The 24,738-nt window shown below is 33.9% G+C and overlaps 2 protein-coding genes, 2 long non-coding RNA genes, 1 other non-coding gene and 1 pseudogene across 7 annotated transcripts; 4 read left to right on the forward strand and 2 right to left on the reverse strand.

The window, feature by feature from the left end:
* Positions 1–3,757: 3,757 nt before the first annotated feature.
* LOC107955255 (uncharacterized) lies at positions 3,758–7,280 on the reverse strand. 3 transcript variants are annotated; one of them, XR_005926569.1, is made up of 6 exons: positions 7,044–7,280; positions 6,646–6,750; positions 5,487–6,353; positions 5,204–5,285; positions 4,776–4,895; positions 3,758–4,260 (listed from the first exon to the last, which is right to left on the reverse strand). It is a non-coding gene; the product is annotated as an uncharacterized lncRNA (long non-coding RNA). The 3 variants fall into 3 exon arrangements; XR_005926567.1 differs by lacking the exon at positions 7,044–7,280 and having other exon boundaries at positions 5,204–5,282; positions 6,646–6,972; XR_005926566.1 differs by lacking the exon at positions 7,044–7,280 and having other exon boundaries at positions 6,646–6,972.
* A 1,138-nt stretch (positions 7,281–8,418) lies between these two features.
* On the forward strand, positions 8,419–9,652 carry LOC107917055 (actin-depolymerizing factor 5). Its single transcript, XM_016846446.2, has 3 exons — positions 8,419–8,548; positions 8,643–8,902; positions 9,180–9,652. Exons 1-3 carry the CDS (start codon positions 8,528–8,530, stop codon positions 9,328–9,330), a joined length of 432 nt encoding a protein of 143 aa, XP_016701935.1. The 5' UTR covers positions 8,419–8,527; the 3' UTR covers positions 9,331–9,652.
* Positions 9,653–11,992: 2,340 nt separating this feature from the next.
* On the forward strand, positions 11,993–12,066 carry TRNAT-AGU (transfer RNA threonine (anticodon AGU)). The gene has a single exon. It is a non-coding gene; the product is annotated as a tRNA-Thr (tRNA).
* Positions 12,067–14,958: 2,892 nt separating this feature from the next.
* LOC121229086 (uncharacterized) lies at positions 14,959–18,099 on the forward strand. Its single transcript, XR_005926584.1, has 2 exons — positions 14,959–15,089; positions 17,794–18,099. It is a non-coding gene; the product is annotated as an uncharacterized lncRNA (long non-coding RNA).
* LOC107916778 (subtilisin-like protease SBT1.6) lies at positions 15,085–17,096 on the forward strand (annotated as a pseudogene).
* A 2,958-nt stretch (positions 18,100–21,057) lies between the features above and the next one.
* Positions 21,058–23,357, reverse strand: LOC107917131 (amino acid permease 4). Its single transcript, XM_016846515.2, has 7 exons — positions 23,197–23,357; positions 22,966–23,101; positions 22,640–22,873; positions 22,477–22,570; positions 22,146–22,360; positions 21,899–22,056; positions 21,058–21,825 (listed from the first exon to the last, which is right to left on the reverse strand). The coding sequence occupies exons 1-7, from the start codon at positions 23,242–23,244 to the stop codon at positions 21,172–21,174; spliced, it is 1,539 nt and encodes a 512-aa protein (XP_016702004.1). The 5' UTR covers positions 23,245–23,357; the 3' UTR covers positions 21,058–21,171.
* Positions 23,358–24,738: the final 1,381 nt, after the last annotated feature.

Here is a 24,738-nt window from a genome sequence, read left to right on the forward strand (position 1 = left end):
GACCCCGAGGAACAAATTCTGAAGGTCAATCGTGGTAAACACAAGGTTTCGGAATAACCGAAACACAACTCCGAAAAGAGTACCAGGTACGTTCGGATAACTTAAAGTAAACCCTTGATATGCATAATTGTATGAATTATGAATGCTTGATGATTGTATTTTTTATTGGTATGAAATATCATAGAAATGCATATTGATGATAACATGTGAAAAATATCTCGGTTGAGGTTGACAAAGGGAATTCGATGGATAAACCCTCATTGAAAAGGTAAATTGAGATCCTGCATGTGTTGCAGTAAGGATTTATCTCGGATGGGTAATCCAAGATCTCAGGTATGAAAAGGAATCTAGCCCGGATGGGTGTTCCTTGAATGATCAAGCCTCCCGAAGAATATGTGTGCATGATGGATTCAACCCGGACGGGTAATCCGATTAAGGTCTGAAATTAGCCTGGATTGGTAATCCAGATCCTAGCTCATTAAGGGTGTTTGTTGCTATAAGGGATTTAGCCTGGACTGGTAATCCCGACATCACCTTTTGAGTTCATATAATAGGGGATTTAGCCTGGACGTGTAATCTTGCCATATGATGTGAGGTTCGCGGGAATGCATAGATGGAATAATCATTCGTATAAATTAACGAATATTGGGTATTCCATCAAGGTTTCTTAGAAACTCAACGAGATTAACATGGGATATACATATATGAATGAAATGTTGATGATGAGCTCATCTAGTTAAATTACATAATACATGATTATATGACTAACTCATTGATTGAGTGCATGTGATAGGAAATCATTTCATAATGGATGATTTCATGAAATAAGTATAGATGTTTGCTAATTACTAGGTAAGTTTACTTTCCGGTTATTCGAGCTTACCAAGTATGAAAATGCTTACCCCTCTCATTTTCCCTGTCTCACAGAGCTCAATGACTCATAAGGATTGGAAGACAATTGGGGAGTGAACACACTATCAACTAAACAAGCTTTGGTATAAAGACTCAGTTTATTTTGTTCAATGGCATGTATAGTATTTTTGAGTATTTTGTTATATGTGTCATTTAATTTTCCCAGTAAAGGCATGTTAAAATATGTTTATCTCTTTGTATATGGCCATGAAAATTGGCTTAATTTAAGTATGCTATGACCTACGATTTTATGCATGATTTTAATTACGAAGGATGGGTTGCTATCAATTGGCAATGAATCACATGAGTGAACCAATTTCAGATGGATTAAAGTAATATGAGAACCCATGACACTAAATAGGAAATAACCATTTATGTATGAAACCAATGATATTAGGTTTCCATACAACTATTTTCATTAAGATTATTTACAAGTATATAATCATGCTTCTTCTCAAACTTGGTAACCATTAGGCATAAGTAGTATAAAGGGGTGACTAAAGGCTTCGAAAATAGCCTAATAAAGTCCACATGGTTAAACACACGGGCGTGTGTCTAGGCCATGTGTGACACACGGTTCCCTTCCATGGGCGTGTGCTATGGTCGTGTGTCCTCTGCACTTAAAAACTTAGCTCAAAGTTGTAAACGGGTAGGCCACACGGGTGTGCGCCATGGCCATGTTAAAATGACAGTTTCGTCCACGGGCGTGTTCCATGGCCGTGTTGATAAGTCAGTGTTTCCCACGGTTGAAGGGCATGGGCGTGCCTCAAGATACACGGGCGTGTGTCCCTTTTAGTTAAGGAAAATTTTCTGAGGAGCCCAAGGCTAATCGAACGTGCCCGTATTTGTCCCACATTGCCTTCCGATATGTTATAGGTCTAGAAGGCCTATACAAGGGACGAGATGTTCATGAGTGAAAAGTTTTAAATTCAAATGAAATTTTGTGACCCGAGTTAGTATACTTTTGTGACCCGAGTTAGTATACTGAAAGTGTAAAGTTCCGGTAATGCCTCGAGCCCTGTCCCGGTGTTGGATATTGGTTAGGGGTGTTACAATAGATAATAACTATCACTAAAAATAATGATTCACTTAAATTTTTATTTTTATTTTATTTTATTTTTTGGTACAAACAAATTATTACATTGCAATAAAAGAGGGGGCAATGTGTTTATAAACATAAGAACGAATTGAACCATGAATTTCATGCGGATTAACATAAAACCCATAAGAGTATTGTGAATTTAGTGTACATATAATGGTAAAAAAAAATGTTAAGCTTTTGTTGGAAAACAAAAAGAATTATTTTATAGTGCAATAGGTGAACTCTGATGAGTTTTTTTTTATTATTTAAATATTAGTTTAAGAACTATTTAATAATTTTTTAAAAGAATTATTTATTTTTATTAAACTTAAAAAATAATATGTTAATTTAAATTCTATGAATGTACATCTTAATCAGAGTCACTAATTTTTTTTATTTGAATTATTTAGTAATTAAAAGATAATAAAGATGTACCAAGATAAGATATAGAGTAATTTATGAGGCAAACCCAAAGGTAATAATTTTTTTATTTTTCAAAAAATTATTAGAAATTATGAAAATATTATAAAAATTAGAAAATATTGAAAATTAATAATTTTATAAATAATTTGAATTTTATATTTTTAAAAAATCAATTAAACCTCACAAAATAATTAAAAACAATTAAACTTTTCACGTCAGTAATTTTTTATGGTTTGTTTTTTTGCATTTAAGCCCAGTTAAATTTTTGACAAAACTTTTACCAACAGTCAAATCAATTATTTATGGAAGACATTATTAGAAAGTTAATAAATTAGTATTAAAAATTCGAAAATTTCTATGTTTTTTATTGTTGGAACTCACTTAATCCATATTGACAAGATCATTGAATTTCTTTTCAGTTTTTAGCACTTTTCTCTTTGGCTTAGCTCAATCAATACTTTTTCTATTTGACTAAATAATGAAATTTATATTTTATTATATAATAAGATAGTTTATTTAAAATTTTTAATATAATTCATTTCCAACTCTTCAATAAAAGAATAAAAATATTTCAATTTGATCGAACCTACAAATTTTTACGCTAACAACAAGGCTAGTATCAACTAAATTAAAATTCAATCGATTATTTAAATTTTAGGGCACGTTTGGTTCGCTGTATTGGATTAGAGGTGTATTGGATTAGAGGTGTAATGGATTAGAGGTGTATTGGAATAGAGGTGTAATAGCAAATCAACTGTTTGGTTGAATGTAATGGAATAGAGGCGTAATAGTAATCTTGTGTTTGGTTGAATGGAATAGAGGTATAATAGCATAATGGAAAAAACTAAAATGACTAGAATACCCTTAGCATAAATTTGTTTTGGTAAATGATTATTGTTATTGTTATTTAATTTTTAATAAGATTATTAATATCAATAATAAATAATTTAATCATATTTAAACATAATTATTATTAAATATATTATAATTAAAATATATAATTTAATAAAATTCTTAATAATCAGTATTCTTATATGAATTTACTCAAATCATAATATATGATACTATAAAATTTAAATTAACATAATTATTATTAAATATATTATAATTAAAATATATAATTTAATAAAATTCTTAATAATTAATATTCTTATATGAATTTACTCAAATCATAATATAAAATCGTGTTGAGAGGTTCAAATCTTATAATTACAAAAGAAATTGTGGAAAATTAAAAATATAAAACCAATTTATTTATTAGTTGTGATTTTATATCGATTCAATTGAAATATAATACAAATGACAATCTAAAATTAAATGTATTATTTTCAACCTAAAACATTAACTTGAAGCTTCAATTTTATTATGTCAATCAAACCTTCATTTTGTTCTTATATAAGTTATTAATAAATATAATTATTTTGGGATGTAACATAATCTAATAGATTATAAAACCTGTAGGCTTTATCATTATGTAGTTTTTGTATCAATATAATCATGAAATTTACAGACTACATCGTGGGAAGTTAGTCATATCAATGGTATCATCATCCCTGCCTCACTCACTTATCACCCCAGCACTGCTGGAAACAGTTCACATAGAAAGTACATGTTTTCCTAATCCCCCGACCCACCGTTTCATCGAGTCGCGATAATCAACTTCAAGTTGGATTTCTTTGCATGTTTGGATTAACAGGTGCAAGATCAGAGCTAAAGTACCTTCACCTTGACAAATTTCACTGTGTTACATTAGCAAGATGTCCTTGGCGTGCTGAAATAATTTGCCATGAGAATGTTGTATGCCAAAAACGACTTCTGCTTGCTCCTTTCGGCTAACCCACATCCTGATACCAACCAAAACAGAACTGTCGGTTTAGATTCGAACATCTATATTTGAAGAAATATGATGTATCTTTATTCTTCTCTAGACTGATAGCAAGACTTGTGATTATTTAGCATGGGTGCATATTAAAATGATGAAGATATCGGTATTAAATATTAACTGATGCATTTTGTGTTTGCTAGTAATGACTCGAAGTCGAAGATTCCTTTTACGACATAGCAGGAAAAAAAGGAAAAAGGAAAAGCTTCAACATGTTTTATCTCCTACCTTTCAAAGACATATTCTCTAATAGGTTTAATTTGAAAAAAAATCATCAAGAAACAGAGATAGTGAGACTACTCCTCACCCAATGGCTGTATGTATGCTGGAACAACAATAAAGAAAATCACACAAGTGGCAAAACAGAGAAACCATGTATAAGGCAAATCAACTAATCTGGTGGCACAGTGAATGAAGAACAGATGGCTCAAATATATATATATATAAACTCAGAAAACTACAGCTCGAGTGACCAACCGATTCCAAAGGCCTCTGATGCATCAGTGGTGGAACAATGGCAGCGCTTTGATTCATGGAACCGTCAATTTGGCAGGGTCTGGAATGTACTTCACTATCAGTGGTGCCAACACCTGACTGCTGGATCCCGGAGAACATTAGTTAATCACAATGCAATGAATGAAAAAAAGAGCAACCCCCCCTAAATTAACACATATACACCAAGAGATTACACAGAATAATTATAAATTAATCATACTTTTTATAATCCATGACCACTAAAAGAGTTTTTTCAGATTAGAACTTTCCTAAATTTTTCTATTAGGTAGTATGTACAAATGTACAAGTTATATCAACTGCAAGGCACAATAAGCAATTAAGTCCAAACTTCTGCTCCCTTCTAATGAATATTGACAAACTACTGAAAGAGAGTATGTGTTTGTTCTTACAATGAACAGGACCTTGGGTGATAGTTGGTGCCTCACGAGTAACAGTTTGAGTTTGTCCTGATGCACTGCAAGTTGCATTCTGCTGGAAAAAAGGAAAAATCGAGTATAAGCACGCGCAAAGCACACACAGAGCCATAACATACGTGCAGGCATGTAATGATTTGTTTCAGTAAATCTACTATCAAGATTTAATACCGTTTACATTGACAAAAAGATGAGCAACAATTCTCAATTTCTTCTGTAAAAATAAAAGTAAGCGATTAGTTATGGCGACAAAACGTACCAAAGCAGTTGCGGTGCATGCAATGGATGAAGATTGTTTTCTACTTCTTCCTACACTAGGTTGTGATTGCAAGCCAAGTTCCCATGGCCTAATCCGAGTCGGAATTCTAACCAAGCCACAACGGCTACTGCATTCAATTCGTGACTCTAATCAATGTCCTGCCGAAAACCAATAGCAAATTTTATCATCATTAATCTAAGAAAAATTTGAGAGGTATGTCCCCAGAACAGAAGGTGAAAAAAGAGAGAAAAAACTGACAAAACATAAGGTAACCTATTAATCGTATTGCAAGGCAACCTGGAAAACCAATGGTATGAGATGAATGAAGAAACAAAACAGAAAATACTATATGGTTAGTACTCACTCTCAAATTTGATTAGAACAGCCATTATCCACCAGTGATATCTTGAACTAAAGTAGCTCAGAAGACTACCAAACGAAGATGACAATGACAATAGAAACAAAGAATATAAAGGTAATAAAAGACATTCATGCTCGACACATTGTAACGCTGGAAAACCAAATACAGCACAAAGAAGCACTAATCAGGAAATGGAATCGCATTCCCCCTTTTTTAGAAAAGAAAAATGAATAAGATTCCTTAAACTCGTTTACAGTACAGAAACAAATTGAAGAAACAGATCTTCAACCCACAAGCATTATATTTTCTTAAAAGCACAAAAATAATTTTCCATTCTTCTTTAACAGAATCATTTCTGCAATTCCAAACATTACAACCACAAATTTATATCACATGCACAAAATCATTAAATTGTACCTGGTGCAACATTTTTATACTTGCTGCTCCACATGTATACATTAGAAATGTTCGACAACCTCCACATATGAGTTGAGCCATTTCCATCCCTGCATGCTTATTTACAAACTTGGTGATCAAGCCATAATAATTTGATTCAACTTATTTACATATCGAAACACAAGGAATATTACTGACCACCCCATGTTTAATTTTTCTTTCACTTAAATTTTCTTATTTCTCTAATAAATTCTAGATAACAACACCATAATTAGCATTAACAGATGGTTTCGAACTATCTATCAACAAAGAAAACCGACATGAAAAAGGAAAAAGAAGATTCCTCAATTGAATGCCGAAATAAGAGAACTTCCCAACCAAATAAAAAGAAAAGAAAAATACCTGCGTGAGTGATTTGGTGTTAGAAAATTGATGGAGGTGAGAGAAGAAGAGAGTCGTGGTGAGGCTCTCACAATTGCAACAATCCTTCCAGTCGTTGCATAATTACTGTCCAAATCAAATACCCAGAATCAATACTTTATCACTCTATCCTTAACATTAACAAAATATAAACAGATAAAAGAGTACTGAAAAAGAGAGAAAGAGGTGAAAGTAGCCATAGATTTGAGCGAAACAAAACAGCAGCCTTGAGAAGAGAAGATATGCGACGGACAAAGCTAAGGAAAATTGGAAATAAAAGATGAAGAACGGAAGAAGTAGAAGGAGGAAAGTTACCTGGAGGAAGAAGGAGAAGAAGATGAAGAACGCAATAAGGAGAATGAGGAAAAAATAAAAATTACCTTAAATATCTAGGTCTCCTCTGCAATCAATGGAAAAAAAGGGAAACGTAGAGATGGTTGGAAAGAAAGTTACAGAAGCAGAAGATGAAGCTGAGGGCAAAAATTGAAAAAGAAAATCAAAACAGAGACGTAATAGCTAATCTTTGTTTTTGGAAGGGATTAGAAATCGGCGCTGAAGCAGAGAAAATGCCGAATCCGTCCGCAACGTAATAAGCCTGTATTACGGCAATACAGCGAACCAAACGCTGTATTCAGTGGGGCCACCGATTCGGAGTGTAATGGATTAGCCATTACACCCAACCAAACAAACCCTTAGTTTGATGTAAACAGTTTCTTTTTAGTATTATTATTCCTATAACTTTATGTCACTCCAACATTGTCCATATCAATAACATCTTTCATTAAATTGATTTAGATATTATTACAAATAATTGTTTTATTAAAACATTCTTCACTTAATAATTATTATATAATTATTTATAATATATTCAATTTTTTAATTGAATTTTGTGTCAACTCATTTAGTGAAAATACAAAAAAATTGAAATTATTTTTTTAAAAGAATTATGTCATCTAATTTTTTTTATTCACTCTTCTTAATTAAACAAACCATTTTTCTTTTGTTAAAATTTGAAGTACTCAATACAGTTCACATAATTCTTCATAGTTAGGAAAACATTACCCACTATTTTCTTTCTAAAAAAATATTTTTCAAAATAAGGGCAAAGTTAAAAAAATTTATTAGGGGAGGAAATTAAATTGTATAGTTTTATGATAGTAAAAATATAATTTCACTATTTTAATATTTATATCTTTATAATTTTTAAAAGATTAAATCAAATTTTTATAAATTTTAAAAGAGTTTAAATAAAATTTTTTCTATTTTAAGGACGAGGGCCTAAAACTTTTTAAATATATTTTTTTTCGGTCCATTTAGTGTCTTATATAATGACTGTAAAAAAAAAAAACTTCCTTTACTAAAGCACTAGGAAATTACTTTTAATTAATAATAAATTAGTACATTTTCCTAAGCAAAACTACAAACATAAAAACCAAAGTTGTTAGTATCCTATCGGTGGATATATATATATATATATATATATATATAATATTTTATTATAATATTAATATGTATTGATTTCGGTTTATTTTGTTATATATATACAAATATATATCAATTATGTACATACAAATATAAAATTAAAAATTATGTTCAATATTTTAATTGAATGATAATATTTTATTTGTAAGTTTAATTATAAAATTAACTATAAATAAGTTATAAAATTAACAATTCCAAAATTTTGACCCAAACGAAAAGCAAACCGGTTTTCCAAAATCAAATCTATTTTATTGCAAATTAATTAGTTGTAATTATCAATGAAGTTTAGTGGCAATTTCCTACCTTTTTCTTTATATAAAGCTCATCACCACTCAGTTCTCATCACCTTCAGTTTCAAGTCTCTCAAACAGATTCAACAGCAATGGCGATGGCTTTCAAGATGGTACATATATCCCAATTTTCTTTTCTTTTCTTTTCTTTTCATTTCAACATCAATGATTTGTAATCTAGTGTATTTGGGTGTATGAAAACAATAGGCAACAACTGGGATGTGGGTCACTGATGAGTGCAAAAACTCATTCATGGAGATGAAATGGAAGAAAGTCCATAGATACATAGTGTTCAAGATCGATGACAAATCAAGGCTGGTGACCGTCGATGAGGTCGGCGGTCCTGGCGAAAGCTACGATGATCTCGCTGCTTCTTTGCCTACCGATGACTGCCGTTACGCTGTCTTTGATTTCGATTTTGTCACCGTTGATAACTGTCGGAAAAGCAAGATCTTCTTCATTGCATGGTCCGTCGCCTTTTCTACTTATACCGTCACTACTGTACATTTTCTTGTAGGAACTTTATTATTTATACAAGGATAACATGTTATATGGCATACATAAAGAACAATAATGAAGAGTATTATTTTCTTTAGTGGGTTAATAATAACCAAATAATTGAGGTTTATATAAGAATGGTCGGGAACATGTATTAATAATTTATGAATTGGAATCCAAGTATCTCTTTGCTTTAGGAATATATGTTTTTTCATTATTATTAATTAATAAATTGTTGGATTATAGGTCCCCAACGGCATCAAGAATTAGAGCAAAAATGCTGTATGCTACATCCAAAGATGGGCTGAGGAGAGTGCTAGATGGCATCAGTTACGAAGTTCAAGCAACTGATCCAACTGAGATGGGGATTGATGTGATTAAAGACAAAGCTAATTAGGATTTTAATTTGAAACATAAATCATGTTTATTACCATCTTAATAACTACAACAACATATGCCCCTTCTCTTGTTGTTACTAATTATGCTTTTTGGGGGGGCTAGAGTTTTAGCATTAATCTTCTAATTTATAAAAATATTTATGATGTTCCATGTTTGGTTATTTGAGGACAACACCTAACTTGACCACCACATTAATTTGTTTGCCATGTTGTCTTCATCAAACTTGTAAAAAGATGTAGCAGTTTGGTAATCCTTGATTTTAGGCTTGCATTAATCATACATAAAGTTTGCCAATTCAATAATAGAGAGCATCTTTTGCTTTGCTTTGCACTACCCATTACATGCTTCTAATTAACCCCATCTCCTTTACTCAACACTTACCATTTTAGGGAATATATTCCCTTTGATATCTTTAATACAATAATCTATACATGTTTGAAGTGGTGATTAAAATTTTCGTCAAACACTTCGATAATAAAAGTTCAAATTATGTTGATGAAAATAGTTAATTACTATATATACATAATTTGGCATTTAATTTTGAGGGATTAAATTGCCTAGAAAAATTGCATTCACATTGAACATGTTTCAATCATACAGTTTTTTACTTAAATAATATAAAAATAAACAAATAATTATTGAAATGAGATTACATGGCATTATTTATGAAACTAGGCAAATTAAACAATAAAAAAGGTGCTATCTGACCAATCAGCGACACCAACCTCTCTTGCTATCAATTATTACACTGATAATTAGTTTTTAAAAAATATAAATTTTTTGTACTGCCTTTGGCGGCATTGATATGTATCATGTGAAAAATACGCCCTTGAAAAGTACGAACACAAGCCAAAAGAAATTATTTTTTTAATGATGTCGCAGATCAAGCGACATTGGAATAAATTAATATATAATTTTTTTTAAAGATTAAAAAAAAGTTGAAAAATAAATTTAAATTCGAATCCGTGAGATGGCACCGGCCTGACGACCTGCCACCGCGGTGGCCGGTCAGTCACAGGTTTGGCTTTCATTCTGGTTTCCATCTCATCCCTGGTGAGGCTTAGTGATATAGCCATGGGAGTGGAGGCTGGATTGCCGTTCTCCACCTTTTTTCTTTTCAACATTTCCAAAATATACTAGCGTCGTTGAAGGAAAACATCCCCCATCTACTTGCTTCACCTCTATACTAAGGAAATACTCTAATAACACAACTTGGTGTGAAGTTGCCGTACTAGTGCTTCAATGCCATCGCCAGTAACTAATATATCACAAAGACATTAACGTATAAACTAGATACATAACGTCAGTCCTTTCTTTTAACAAACAAAGACGGATGAAAATCGAGACTGACTACAGAATCTCTAAGCATGGCAAACCAATTCTGTGGCTGTTGCACAGTCAAGAAACCAAGTGAGTACTGTCAGTGCTCTGTTACTCAAAACTCTGTGGTTGAACCATATAAACCTCCTCACTAATAGTCACTAAGAAAGGCGTTGTTAAGGTCAAGCTATCAAATTTGCCACTTACAGCATAGGTTAGTAAGATGTGTGCAGACTACCCTTAGCGACTAACCGGGCCTTACAACAATCAACCGTCCCATCTGGATTTCGCTTTACTTTGGAAGCCATTTGCAATCAGCTTGCTTCTTACCTTGAGACAGTGGTACCAACATCCAAGTGCCGTCAGAAATTAAAGCATTATACTCAGTTACAACAGCTTCTCGCCAAATTTCATTACTGTGCTTCTTCGAATGTTGGTGGCATATCATCACTCACAGTAGTGTGAAAACATTTTGGACCAAAACCCCAGCTTTACTCCTTGTAACCATGGGAAGAGATTTATCATGTAAACTATACAGCACCTTGGGCCTTAAGGATTCCGCCATCAAGCTGAGCTATGAGAGATTTTGGGCCGAAATTTTTGTTCTTTTCAACATCCAGGGATTTCAATCTCAATCTCAACTATGACTTTCCAGATATTATGTACTTTAATACATTTTAATGCATTACTTGTAGATTATTGTAATAATAATGAATTTAATCCACAAAATTAATTTCATAGCAAACAATTGTTGATAAGTTATAACCGTATTAAATGCATTCCAATATAATTAAATAAAATGTAGAAAACAAATTATATACATTATTAAGGAAATTGTTTGAGGCTTTTCTGTATTTAATAATTACGTTGTATTTTAATTAAATTCAAAATCCAAACTGAGATTTCAAACGAAGGAAAAAATCTGGTAATGTTATTGTATTCCTCCACAAAATCCTAAAGGCATTAAATTTCTTAGCGTTGGACCGTTAGTATTGGAGAGATTTTATTTAGACAAGTACAAGATCCTGTTTTCAAGGTTAGTTCGAGTAAAAACATCCATGTACAATGTAACAGAAAATCGCGTTGAAAACGGTAGCATCTCTCAAATGTGAAGACAGGAGGGGTAATAAGGTGAGACAGGTGTTCATATCCCCTGCTGTGCTGTGATCTGCTACATACAGTCCGAGTGGACATTCCAACAGACAAATGTCACTCTTTAGCGTCAACACTCGACCCATTTTCCGCCTCATTTCCACTTGAAATAAATGGCCGCGATGACTAATGCACACTGATTAGGTTGCAATAAATATTCATAGAAATTTCATATCATTGATCGTCAGGCTCTCGTAGCTCAGTTGGTTAGAGCACCCGTTTAGTAAGCGGGAGGTCTTGAGTTCGACTCTCAACGAGAGCAATACTAAAAATTTTCGCTTCATTTTTAACAAACCCATTTTCTTGATGATCGAAATGATCACATGTCCGCCACGCCACAAACCTCGAAGTATCTATGCCGTTTAACTACCAGTTTATTACAGAACAGTGGTTTATTTTGGGGTACAGAATAAAACCTGTTCCCTTTGCAATTTATTAATTGCACCTTTTAAACATATTTCTAGTACTACTATTATTTTGTCATATTATAATATCATAATCCCTCAGCTACCCCATTTCTTTCCTACAAATCATACTCTTTTATTATTAAGATTAAAAAAATGAAAATAAAATCTCACTTCTCTTTTATTTGTTTTAATTTATCTTTAGTCCCTGTACTCTTTAATTCTTAAAATTTAATCCCTTACTTTTAATTTTAAAAACTTAGTCTTCTATTTGTTTGGTTCTAAAAAAACTAATCGGACCAAACGACCTTGGTTGAACTTCTGTCATTTATGTGTTAGATAAAAATTCTTCAAATAAGTATTGCTGTTCAAACCTGATTAAATTAGCCGATAAAAGTAATTGAATCGAAAATCGTTTAATATGTTATTTTCAGTTTGGATAAAGAAATTGAAACTAAATGAATCACTTAGAATTGATAAAAATTAGAAATCGAGTAAAAAAATAACTAAGTTATAAAACTTTCATTTAACTTTTACCATTTTTTTAATTGTTGTTGTAGAACCGAAAATATTGTGCTTTGGATGGTTGGGTTTTTAAACAAGGTAAACAGAGGGTTTAAATTCTTGAAGTTGAAAGAGTACAAGGACTAGAGTAGAATTAGACCCGTTAATTTTGAACGGTCAAACAAGGCAGTTTTGTCGTTGATTAATTAAAGTTTTTAAATTAAGGGAAAATAATAAGAGATAATAATGAGATACTCTCTCTCATAACACTCTCATCTCCTGAAACTCACTCTAGTTCACTTCTCTCTTCATCAATGGCTACTTTACTCTACAGTTTTCTTCCTTTGCTTGTTCTTTTGTTTTTCTCTAATTTTTCGAAGTCATTTTCCACTGATGAAGCCATTAAAACCTTCATATTTCGTGTAGATTCTCAATCAAAGCCGTCCATTTTCCCCACACACTATCACTGGTACACTTCCGAGTTCGCTGAGCCAACTCGAATCCTCCACACCTTTGACACTGTCTTCCACGGCTTCTCTGCCTGTTTGACTGAAACCCATGCTGCTTCCCTCAGTAACCACCCTTTAGTGCTTGCTGTTTTCGAAAATCGCCACCGACAACTTCACACCACTTGCTCCTCTCAGTTCCTGGGCCTGCGAAACCAACACGGGCTTTGGTCGAATTCCGATTATGGTTCTGATGTTATAATCGGAGTCTTCGACACCGGAGTCTAGCCCGAAAGGAGAAGCTTCGCAAACACGAATCTTTGACCGCCTCCCGCTCGCTGGAAGGGAGTTTGCTAAACCGGAGCCAGATTCGTTGCTAAAAACAGTAACCGCAAACTTATCGGTGCAAGATTCTTCTCTAAAGTTCATGAAGCAACGGTGGGACCGGGTGGTCCAATCGACGGAATCAACGAAACAGTTGAATTTATGTCACCCAAAGATGCTAACGGTCAGGGGACCTGCACGGCTTCAACTGCCGCCGGAAAACATGCATTTCGCTCCAGCATGGGAGGTTACGCTGCCGGAATAGCGAAAGGTGTGGCCCCGAAAGCAAGACTGGCAGTTTACAAGGTATGCTGGAAGAGTTCAGGTTGTTTCGACTTCGACATTTTAGCCGCTTTCGATGCCGCTGTCAACGATGTCGTCGACGTAATTTCAATTTCTGTCGGTGGAGGAGATGGAATCTCCACTACATATCATCTCGACCCCATCGCAATTGGAGCATACGGTGCGGTTTCGCCAGAGGTATTTGTTTCATCCTCGACTGGAAACGATGGACCTAACTTAATGTCCGTTACCAACCTTGCTCATTGGTTGGTGACCGTTAGAGCGGGAACAATCGACCGAAACTTCTCCGCTGATGTCATCCTCAGTGATGGGCGGAGGTTAAACAGCGTTTCGTTATACTCCGACTAGCAGTTAAAAAGGAAAGATGTATCCATTGGTTTATCTTGAAAAATCTAAGGTACTTTCAGCTTCTTTATGCATGGAGAATTCACTTGATCCAAATGTTGTTAAGGGAAAAATCATAATCTATGATCGAAAGAGTAACCCAATGGTGGCTAAAGGCATGGTTGTGAAGGAAGCTGGTGGTGTAGGGATTTAAATTGCGGTCTCGGCTGATTTTTCGGTCGCGTTGTGTTTATTGCGGTTGTGGACATAATGAATGCTTTGCGGTCACTGCGGGTATTGCGGTCGTAAATTTTTTTTAAATTCGCACAATTTATTGTAAAACATAATAATTATAAAAAGTCATTTTTAATAATTTTTAGAATGTTTTTTAACACGAACTTTTATTAATATGATATATTGATATCAGAACACAACTTAACATTACAATTCATTAAAATCCTAATTATATTCTTTAAAAAGAAAAAAAAGAAATTTCTATATATATATAACAAATTAACATTGCAATTCATAGATAATTAAATTCAATTTGAAACAAAAATATAACGTAAAGTCTCATTAATTTTATTTTTAAAAAAATTCATGACATCAACCGATATATTAATTAAATAATAGAGTTTAAAGAAACTTAAAATTATAAATAAAAATATGGTAAAAACTCAAAAGTTAAAACAGCTAAGATCTTTGATCTTTCCCTTACCCGTGTAAACTACAAACCCTATTTTTTATCCCTTTCCCTTCCCCTTTCCCTTTGCTTTTGGTTTTGAAAAAACCCAATTCTTATATTCATTATTCTGTTCTTAATTTTGGTTTTGATTTTTCTATGTTCTTTCTTCAATACATTACAGAAGCATTTGGTCGTCTCGTCTACTCGTCTCTCCAAGTCCAAACTGTTGTTGGTAACTTGGTATGGAGAGTGGAGACTGGAGAATCGGAGATGGCTCTTTGGGGTTTGGGCTAAGGTGAGTGGCCATGCAGTGCTTTAAACATGCTTTCACAGTTTCACTCGCACCCGAAACCCCTCTCTTGATTTTTTAGACTCTGCAAATTTTGAAGGACCTGCCTCTGGGCTCTGTTCTTAAATCCTAGTCTAAAGACATGCAAGCAAGAATGCAGATTTTTATTGAATTTTAATTGAACTGATCATTAAAATCCTAATTATCCGATGTTTCCTATCTTCTCTAGTTGAACCTGCCCTTTTGTTTTATTGTGTTTCTGTAGATTTTGTTTCAGAGAAGAGATGATTTTTTTTACTGTAACGGAGAATAACGGGAATAGCAGCCCGTTATTGCCGCAATTGGCCGTTACCCGTTAAATTGCGGCCTCACACCGCTATTTTTAGCAATAGCAGTTTCGGACAGCGCCGACACCGCTATATAACGGCCGCTATTCCGATATCGGACCGCTATTTAAATCTAAGGCATGATTCTTGCCAATGGTGCTTCAAATGGTGAAGGCTTGGTCGACAATGCCTACCTTCTACCCACTTGTTCTCTCGGGTCGGACGAAGGGGATGCCATGAAATCATATGTTTCATCGTCCCCGAATCCCACGGCTACCATTGATGTTAAGGGTACCGTGATCGGCATTAAGCCAGCTCTGGTCGTGGCTTCCTTTTCCGCTAGAGGACCCAATGGGTTGAACCTTGAAATTCTTAAGCCGGATTTGATTGCTCCTGGGGTTAACATTTTGGCTGATTGGACTGATGTTTTTGGCCCAACTGACTTAGATTCTAATCAAAGGAAAACAGAGTTTAACATCCTCTCAAGAACCTCTATGGCTTGCTCCCGTGTTAGTGGTGCAACAACGTTGCTGAAATCTGCACACCCTAATTGGAGTCCAACTGCAAATCGATCTACTATAATGACTACTGCTAGTATAACTGATAATAAGAATTAGCCGATGATCAATGAAGCAACCAAGAAGCCATCGACTCCTTACGATTTTGGTGCTGGGCATCTAAATCTCGATCGAGCAATAGATCTGAAACTTATTTATGACATTACCAACCATGATTATGAAAGTTGGTTATTATAATCCTAAGTTAGTACAAGTAGTTACACGGTCTCCAGCAGTTTGTCCAATGAAGAAGCCATTGCCTGAGAACCTTAACTATCCTTCAATTGTTGCATTGTTTTCAACCACATTAAGTGGTCGAACAAGCAAGACATTCATGAGGACGGTGACTAATGTGGGTCAGGCAAATGTGGTTTACATTACAAAGATAGGGGCACTAAAAGGGGTAACGGTGACAGTGAATCCGATGAAGTTGGTGTTCACACCGATGGTGAAGAAAACAAGCTTTTTTGTAACCATAACAGTAGATAGCAAGCATCTGGTGTTGGATGATGCAGAAGTTGTTTTCAGGTCGCTGACAAGGACAGATGGGAATAACAAGCATGTGGTGAGGAGCCCCATTTTAGTTACCCAACTCGATCCCTTGTAAGCTAGTGGTAATCATTCGATCAATGTAGTTTTTGATCAATGCAAGGCGAGTTGTAGGTCACTGAGTTTTTAAGTTAGCGTAAGTGTAGAACTTACTACGCATGGTGAAGAAGCACTTTGTTACTTTTTTGTGTGTTTTATTTCTTCTTCGGCAGGGATAGGATTAGAGTATCCTTCTGAAAACTGGATTTCAGGGTGATTTAGTGTGAGTTTTTCCATTTAATTTTACTTCCTTATATATATTTCTTAATGTGTGTGTTTATAAGCTTGATAAGTTTATACATACAGATTAGTTTTAAGAAATAATGAGACAAAGAAATCTCTATCACTGTAGCATTTACTGCATATAGTATTCTTGCAGTAACATAGTTTCTTTTACTTGCATTTTTTTTGTTTGATACCATCCAATCCATAGTTTCTATTACACTAGTTTTGGCAGAATCCGAACTTAAGCTGGATTGAACTTTTTACCAGTGGATTCAAATTACTATCATTTCATTATCAATCAACTGCTCTGTTGACTTTTCTGGTTGTGGCTCATGGCTTGAAAGTAACCATCAATTTATATGGTGGTTGAAAAGGTTGTCACTGTTGCTTTTACCCACATATTGATCAGTTTATGTATGAAAAGCTTAGACCATAGGAAGTAATGGTGTTTGAATCCTATCAGTGATTTTGTTTACTCCGCGATTGGGGTAGGTTTCCCTTGTCAACATGAAATCTAACTTTCTAGGGTACAAGAACAATTTAAAATTTAATGAAATATTTACTGTTTTAAAATCATAATTCAAAAATGACATTTAAAGCTCCCAAAAACAAAGGTTTGTAATGCCTTGCACTTTTTTAAACCTATTCTTTTATTTAACTCGAAATTTTGAATAAGCATTGAACACCATCATCAGAGTGAGCTAGTAGACGAAGTCTGTTCTTTAATTTCTTTTCAAACCGATAAAAGCACAAAAGATAAAGGAAATTAAAGGTGAAAACGAATAATCCCAATTTTTTTTATCATTAATAATTTATAATTAAATTGTATTTTGAGTTGTCTTAGGGCAGGGCCATGGACATCATCTCCTTAGATTGTCATGATCTTTGCTTTCAATCTAATATTTATGTCATCTAGCCCCCATATAAACCCCGTAAAATGATCCTTTAAAATTGATAGAAGAGAGAGGACCCATACACGTATGTAGCTTTTAATTTCTTTATATAATCAAGCAGGAGATGGTGGCCAATACTGTTTCATGGTGGAGGGGGACCTTTCAGCTAGCATTGTGAAGAAACAAAATTGGTGGGTCGACCACAGTCAATTTGGACTCATCCATGTCAATATTGTCTAATCAGACGTGTTGGAATGAAGACCCTCTTGGGGTCCGCCTTTATCAGTGCCATGAAATAATGCTTACGGTTTAGGCGATTTCTAGTTGCATAAAATTCCAAGTTTTTATGTAATAGATAAAGTCCAGAGTAAATAAATATTGGGCCACTTTTCTTTATTTTCTTTTCCTTCTGCTGGGATAGGAAAGCTGAAGAACATCCATAAATTAAGGGAATTCTTAGTACTTGTTTGGCATATGAAGAAGCAACCACCCTACACAAATTTGGACCGAAGGTCCTATCCTATGGTACAAACTAGAGCTTATGGGGAAAAGGGTTTGATTGCTACTCATTTTTCTTTTTTATGAGAGGAAAAAAAAGTTTAGGCAATGAGGATAACTCAATCTAAGGTTAGGGTATACCATCAAACACTTCAAAAAGTATTAAATGTAGTGTTAAGACACATTGCGTTTTTAAGGAAAAATGCATGTTTGAATCTTAGAGACGAAATTGTTGAGAAAAATAACAACGAATCCCAAACATAATTCAAACTGATGATAAGATTCAATCTCTAATATTTATCACGATATTAATAAATACTCAACCAACTAAACAATTCATTTGACTATTACAACTTACTTTTCAACCTTTGTGTTTTACTTCTAACATTTATACCAATTAATCGTTTGGCTTCCAATAAGTCAAAATCTTCTTCAACAATTCATTTGAATTTATTGAATAATTGACTCAATTTTGAATAAAATGTACATATATATATAATATTTACTTGTGAAGACCCAAGAGATTAGAAGCACATGGAAAGGATTCCTACTGTAGACATAATCTTTACCTAATACAACATGTTAAAAAACAGATTTCTTACCTTCAAAGTGAATTCTTAATGAATAGTTATATCATGTAATTACATATTGGATTTGGATCTTGTGTTAAAACTGTGTGGAGGATTTGTAAATGGTTAGCAACAAGAAAAGAAAAAAAAATGAAAATGTTGTGATTGTGATTCATATGATATGGTATGATGGGTAGGTTATTGAAAATTGTACCAACCTATGCTCTCCTTCGTAGGTTTTTTTGGTTAACTGGGCTTGAATTATTGGAATGAAAGAATAGGGTAAATAGCAGCCAAGTCCACTAGTGATGAAACTCATAATAATAATAAAAGAGCCTGATGTTGCAGGACATGCAATTGAAATTGCTTGGGCTGTCTTCAAGATGAGAAATGCTGTAAATCCACATACCTTGTCAAATTAAATGTATGATTGAGAAATAATATTTCTTTTTCGAAAGGGAACAATATTTTATTAACCTATTAAAGCAAGGTTGGATATATAAAATTCCTTTAGGCATCATCCAATAATTGATGATTCAGTCAATCAAGAGGTTAATTGTGCTAAGGTATCGATACATTTGTTCCCTTTGAGAAATATATGCTACAAGGAATATCATACACTTATAAATCAAGGGAATAAAGTGAGATTAGGGATAGAAGTATTTTTCATAAAATGGATAATAATGGTAACATCTACTTCAGTCTCAAGATTTAAGATGTTTAGTTCATAAGCTAGCATAAGTCCATCTCTAAGGGTCCAAGGTTCCACTTCAACACTAGTTGTACATGGGATATAATGGAAACTCCTTACAATCCAATTGCCATTGTGATCCCAAATAAGCATGCTTACTCCCACTTTTTCCTGATTTCTCAAAAAACGAGCCATCCATGTTAAGTTTAAACCATCCATTCAAAGGTGGCTTCCAAAAAACCGAGGCAAAATCAAAAAGGCCTCCTCGAATCTGTTCATTGTTAGGAACTTGTTCTTTGGGTAAATAATTTGTATAAAAATTATTTAGTTTGTAATTAAGTTGAAGGAAGAAAGTCTTAGTGGAAAGATTAATCTTAGTTTGTGAGTGAGTTGAACTCAAATTAGGTAATGTATTATTGATTGATAATAAATTACTCTTTAAACAATACCATGCAAATATAGGAAATTTGTAACAAAGACTTATCTTTATATATATATATATATATATATTATAGTGGACCTCACATCAATCAACTTAAAATTAACACATTTACCACTGAACTAGTGGCTTGATTGGTGGATATATAGCTTTTAGTTTTTTTTAATTAAAGATCATATAAAATTACAAAAAAAATATCAACATAATAAAAGAAGTGTAGATCAATATACTTTTTGAAAAATTTAAAACATACAAATTTAATAGAGTAATATAAAACTAATTAATTTGATTTTAATGACTTTCGAAATTGGAACGAATTAATTAGTTGAATTGATTTAATTAAGGATCAGTTAAAGTATCACTTCAAGATAAAAGGTTGAATTGATTGATCCACAAGCCAATACGAATTGATTGAATCGATTTTCCTTTTGCTATTTTTATTTTTTAATGAATTATTAATAATTTTTAATTTTAATCGATGATGGACAAATTCCAGCACTGATCCAACTCTGAAAAAACCCACGACATAAAATTAAAATAAAAAATAAACCGAATGGATTTGATTGAATAATGAACATATTTCCATGGATTTTGGCTCATCCCTGACTGGATGGAAGTGCTTGGTCTGTCTTCATTAAAGACAAGAAAGGCTCTAAACTCTAAACCCCAATAGTGTTGTGAAACCCACATACATTCTAAAACTCGGTTTAATATTTAGCTACAAGTTTGATGATTGGTTCTCTGTGGTTGAATGTATTAAATTCTACTGATATGTAAGGCCATGCACCCCAATGTGAGATAAAAACCATATATAATATAGCTGATACAGAGGTAATTAAGAGGCTGCAGTTTTTTATTTGTATGTCTGTCTAATGATTCAATAAGGATTAATTCTTTTAGGTCTGTTTCTGCCAATGAATATGATTTAATTACGCTTTCGATCCTTATGCCTTTCGTAATTTAAAATTTATTTTTTCCTACTTTTAGTATCTCTATCTTTTATTTAATGATTAAAATTCAGTTAATAACTTGACAAAAGAATTATATTAAATTAGATTATGTGACATTCTTTTATGGATTATTAATCGGATTTCATTTATTAAATTATTCTTAAAGTAAAAAATTTTAGAGAAATTAAATTTCAACTATTCAAATAATTAAACTTGGAAAAACAGATACCTTATTCACTACAGAAATTTTATTTGATAGATTTGAAAACCGATAGAATCATAAACTTTGCGGCTCTTGCTCACAAGTCACATTCAAATACATGCAATTTCTACCAACATCTTCATGTCTCTCTTAATAACTAGTTTTAAATGGCTTGTAAGTCTTGAGATCCAGCACAACTCCAGCTATGGAGCCAACTGCAGCAGCCACTGTGACAAAGAAACATGCCACACTTATTATTTGGAGAGCAAGCCACCTGCTTGTTCCTCGTCCAACCTTCTTATGAGATATATACATATCAATTGGGAAATAAACAGTCAATGGCCAAAATCCCATTGCCCCAAGGAATCCAACAACATCATTGAAAAATGGCATCAGCATTGCTATAAGAGTTGTAAGTGCAACGAATATCGTCCTCCATACTAGGCGGAAGAGGTTGAGTTCATACGCACCACCGAAAGGGGTCGGTATTTCATATTCTGCCGTCACGAAGTTGCAGTTTGGCCACTTTTGAGCACACCATTTCTCAACAAATGCAAACAAGGGCTGGCAAAATACTTGATATGCGCCGACAAGGTGGATGACGATCGCTAGATTAGCAATATCGAGCAGCCAGTAAGGGTTATAAAACCCGAACCCTGTCAAAAGATTTCCTGGAGAGAGATCACCAAAGGCTGCATATCCAAAGCAACCACAGAGTAAATAAAACACAGTTGTTACAGTGATGCTGAATAATGTAGCCTTCTTCATTGTCGTGTACTCTGCTGGAGGTGATTTTACCGTATCCTGCGGAAGCATAGGCCATGTTAAGTTACAGGCAACATTTCTACATCATGAAGTGCTAATTATCCTCCAATACCTGAATTTCAATAAGGATTACAGAATAGGAATATGCAAAAGCAATAGCTCCCAGGGCTTGCAAAGTCCTCCATATCTTTTGCATACCAGTAACAGTTCCAGCATGTGTTACTGTACCTATGCTGATACCTAACAGGCTTCCGTCAAACCTCTCGTGCTCTGTAAAAAAGAATCCAAAACTCATTTATATTCAGATATTGAAAACGCTCAATGCACGGTACCAATAGATTACTATCCATGTTATGTACCTGCAACTTTGCCGATGCCAAGTCCAAGGGCAACCGAGGAATATGTAAATGACATAATAGCCGCAGCTATGGAGAGCCACCCTATATGACTAAAGTTCGGTATCTGAGAAAAAATCACTTCTGCTATACCAAATGATATCATATACCCGTTGCTGGACATATGACATGGATCTTTTCCACCGCTCTTGTGGAAACAGTTCGATCTCTTGATCGCCCTAAACAAGCTCGGAAAAAGGGATTATATTACATAAGCTTGATTTTGGTGCTTTGAAACTAATGAAATTCCTAAAGCAGAATGGAGTAGTTGATGTACTTAGGCAAGATAACTCACATCATACTCACTGATGCAGCAATTGTATACCCAATTGCAACACCAAACAAGTTCAAGTATTGAATCCATCCACATAACTTGACCTTCCATCCTCCTGTAATAACAGGGTATATCAATAATATTGGCACGACTTTAGCAGATATACAAACACTAATTAAGTTACCTAAGTGTGCCTTGACAGCCTCCATGTAGGTATAGTTTCTTTGTCCAGTTACAAGGTCACCAGACCTATAACACTCTGCTAGAAGGTTGGAAGTGTAGAGATTGACATAGGCGAAAAGTACAAGGACAGTCGGTCCTGCGACCCAACCAAGCTGCGCAATGGCCCATGCCAATGACAGAACACCTGACCCAATGACCGCAGTTATAATGTGCGATGTTGCAGTCCAAAAAGTGCCTGCATGCACGTGTTAGTTTTTGTGTCAAGGACAAGAAAAAAAAAGGTTGTAAGCTTTGTAGAGTTGCATATCAACTATGTCATAGCGGTACCTGTTCTCTTCAAGCGGCCATCATCATCGAAGCACTTGGAATAGTCGGGTGGAGTGTTCGTTGCTTCACTCTCATTCTGAGCTTTAGGCTGCACTTCTACTTGTAAGTAGTGCTTGATATCATGCTGTTCTTCGACCTAAAGCATAAATGGACATCAATGTTAGAAACAAGTGGAGGACTGCAAAAATAGAGTAGGAAGAGTATTCTATGGAGGGGTGAATCGCATATTACGACGCTATGGTGAATCCTGCTTGGCATAGTCCGACTCCTAGGCAACATGGCCGTAAGGTCAATGGAAGATAGAAAATATGGTAGTGAAAGGGAAGTAAAGGGTTGGTAGTGAAAGCGAAGATGAAAATGATGGATGCTTCAGATTGTTTAATAAAGGGCATTTTATAGGAGAGGATAAACTGAAGAAAGTCGAACTGTTTTGGATCCAATGATGCTGGTGAACACTATTGAATGTGTAACACGTTTGTCGCTCTGTTCATATTAAAAATCTCCTCAGTTTTGAACCCAAGTACCTAACACGATAACGAAGCATGAAAGTTTATCATAGGCTGAAGATTAGTGCATGATAAATGGACAAAAAATGGCAGATTAAGTATGAATATTTATGCAAAAGTAGAATCATACGCCTGGCAAGACCTGCTAGAACTAGATTTTGTTTGGGTAAAACTATTGTATTTTCCTTTTTCTCCCCTACGACTTTTAGACCATTGTCGAGACAGTGAAGGATAGAAAGTACAAGACTGTATAATTATGATACCATAGTAGATAATGTACAAAGGCAATTTAGATAGAAAATAAACATTTTGAGCCTTTGTAAGAGTGATTTGTTATGCCGACCCATTATAATAAGAAATAGATGGCTCAGAAGGTTCAATGCATTCACAAATAATAATGTGCAACAAATCAAATTTCGAGTCATAGCTTTTAGCCTCCAACAGTTAAGAAAGGTTTACGAGAAATTAACGAAGTCATGTCTCAAAGACTGCCACATTGCTAAGGATGCACATTGTCTTACTTAGCCTTTCGACTAATGACAAGAAATTAGCCAATTCCAATTCTTCCTATAATTTTAGGTATTTCCTCAATTCTCATTGTTTTTTTACTATTTATTTATTTAGTAGAGAAGAGCATTTTGAAGTGCTATCTCTGGTGATCCAATAACTCATTTTCCTTTCGCAGGTCTATCAGACCAAACTTCCAAGATTTAGTCCCAGTAACTATTAGTGCATAGCCTTTTAATAAAGATGGAACCGATATTTCTAAATAACAAGGTGCGCAATTTAACTGTTACCCTGATTGCTTCAATACTGTTGCTTTATACAGGGGCAAAGAGAGGAGCAGGTAAGAGTCTTAGCTCCCTTAAAATAAAAAATTGAAATTAATATATAATAATCTTTAAAAATGTTAAAATTTTAATATAACCCTTTTAAAAATTATAAAGATAAAATTAATACAACGATGAAATTATATTTTAACTTAATCTCTAAAAAGATTTTGACTTCACCCCTAACTTTATGTCACAAGTAATATTGCTACGACTTGGATAATGCCATTACCTCTCTTACTTTGCTCTATCGTTTTTAAGTTTTTGATTAATTTTTTAGGCTGTTGCTTTATGAGTTCACTATGTTAGCAAAAACTTCATTTTCTTTGTCACAAGTTGAAAAATCTAGGTGGGTTGTTCATTGTGGAAATAACAACATTCAAGCTGTCAAACTTTGTTGGTTTTTTACATTTAAAAAGTTCTTGAGTTTTAATTAT

Source organism: Gossypium hirsutum, chromosome A01 (genome assembly GCF_007990345.1).
Source record: "Gossypium hirsutum isolate 1008001.06 chromosome A01, Gossypium_hirsutum_v2.1, whole genome shotgun sequence".
NCBI classification, from domain to species: Eukaryota; Viridiplantae; Streptophyta; class Magnoliopsida; order Malvales; family Malvaceae; genus Gossypium; species Gossypium hirsutum.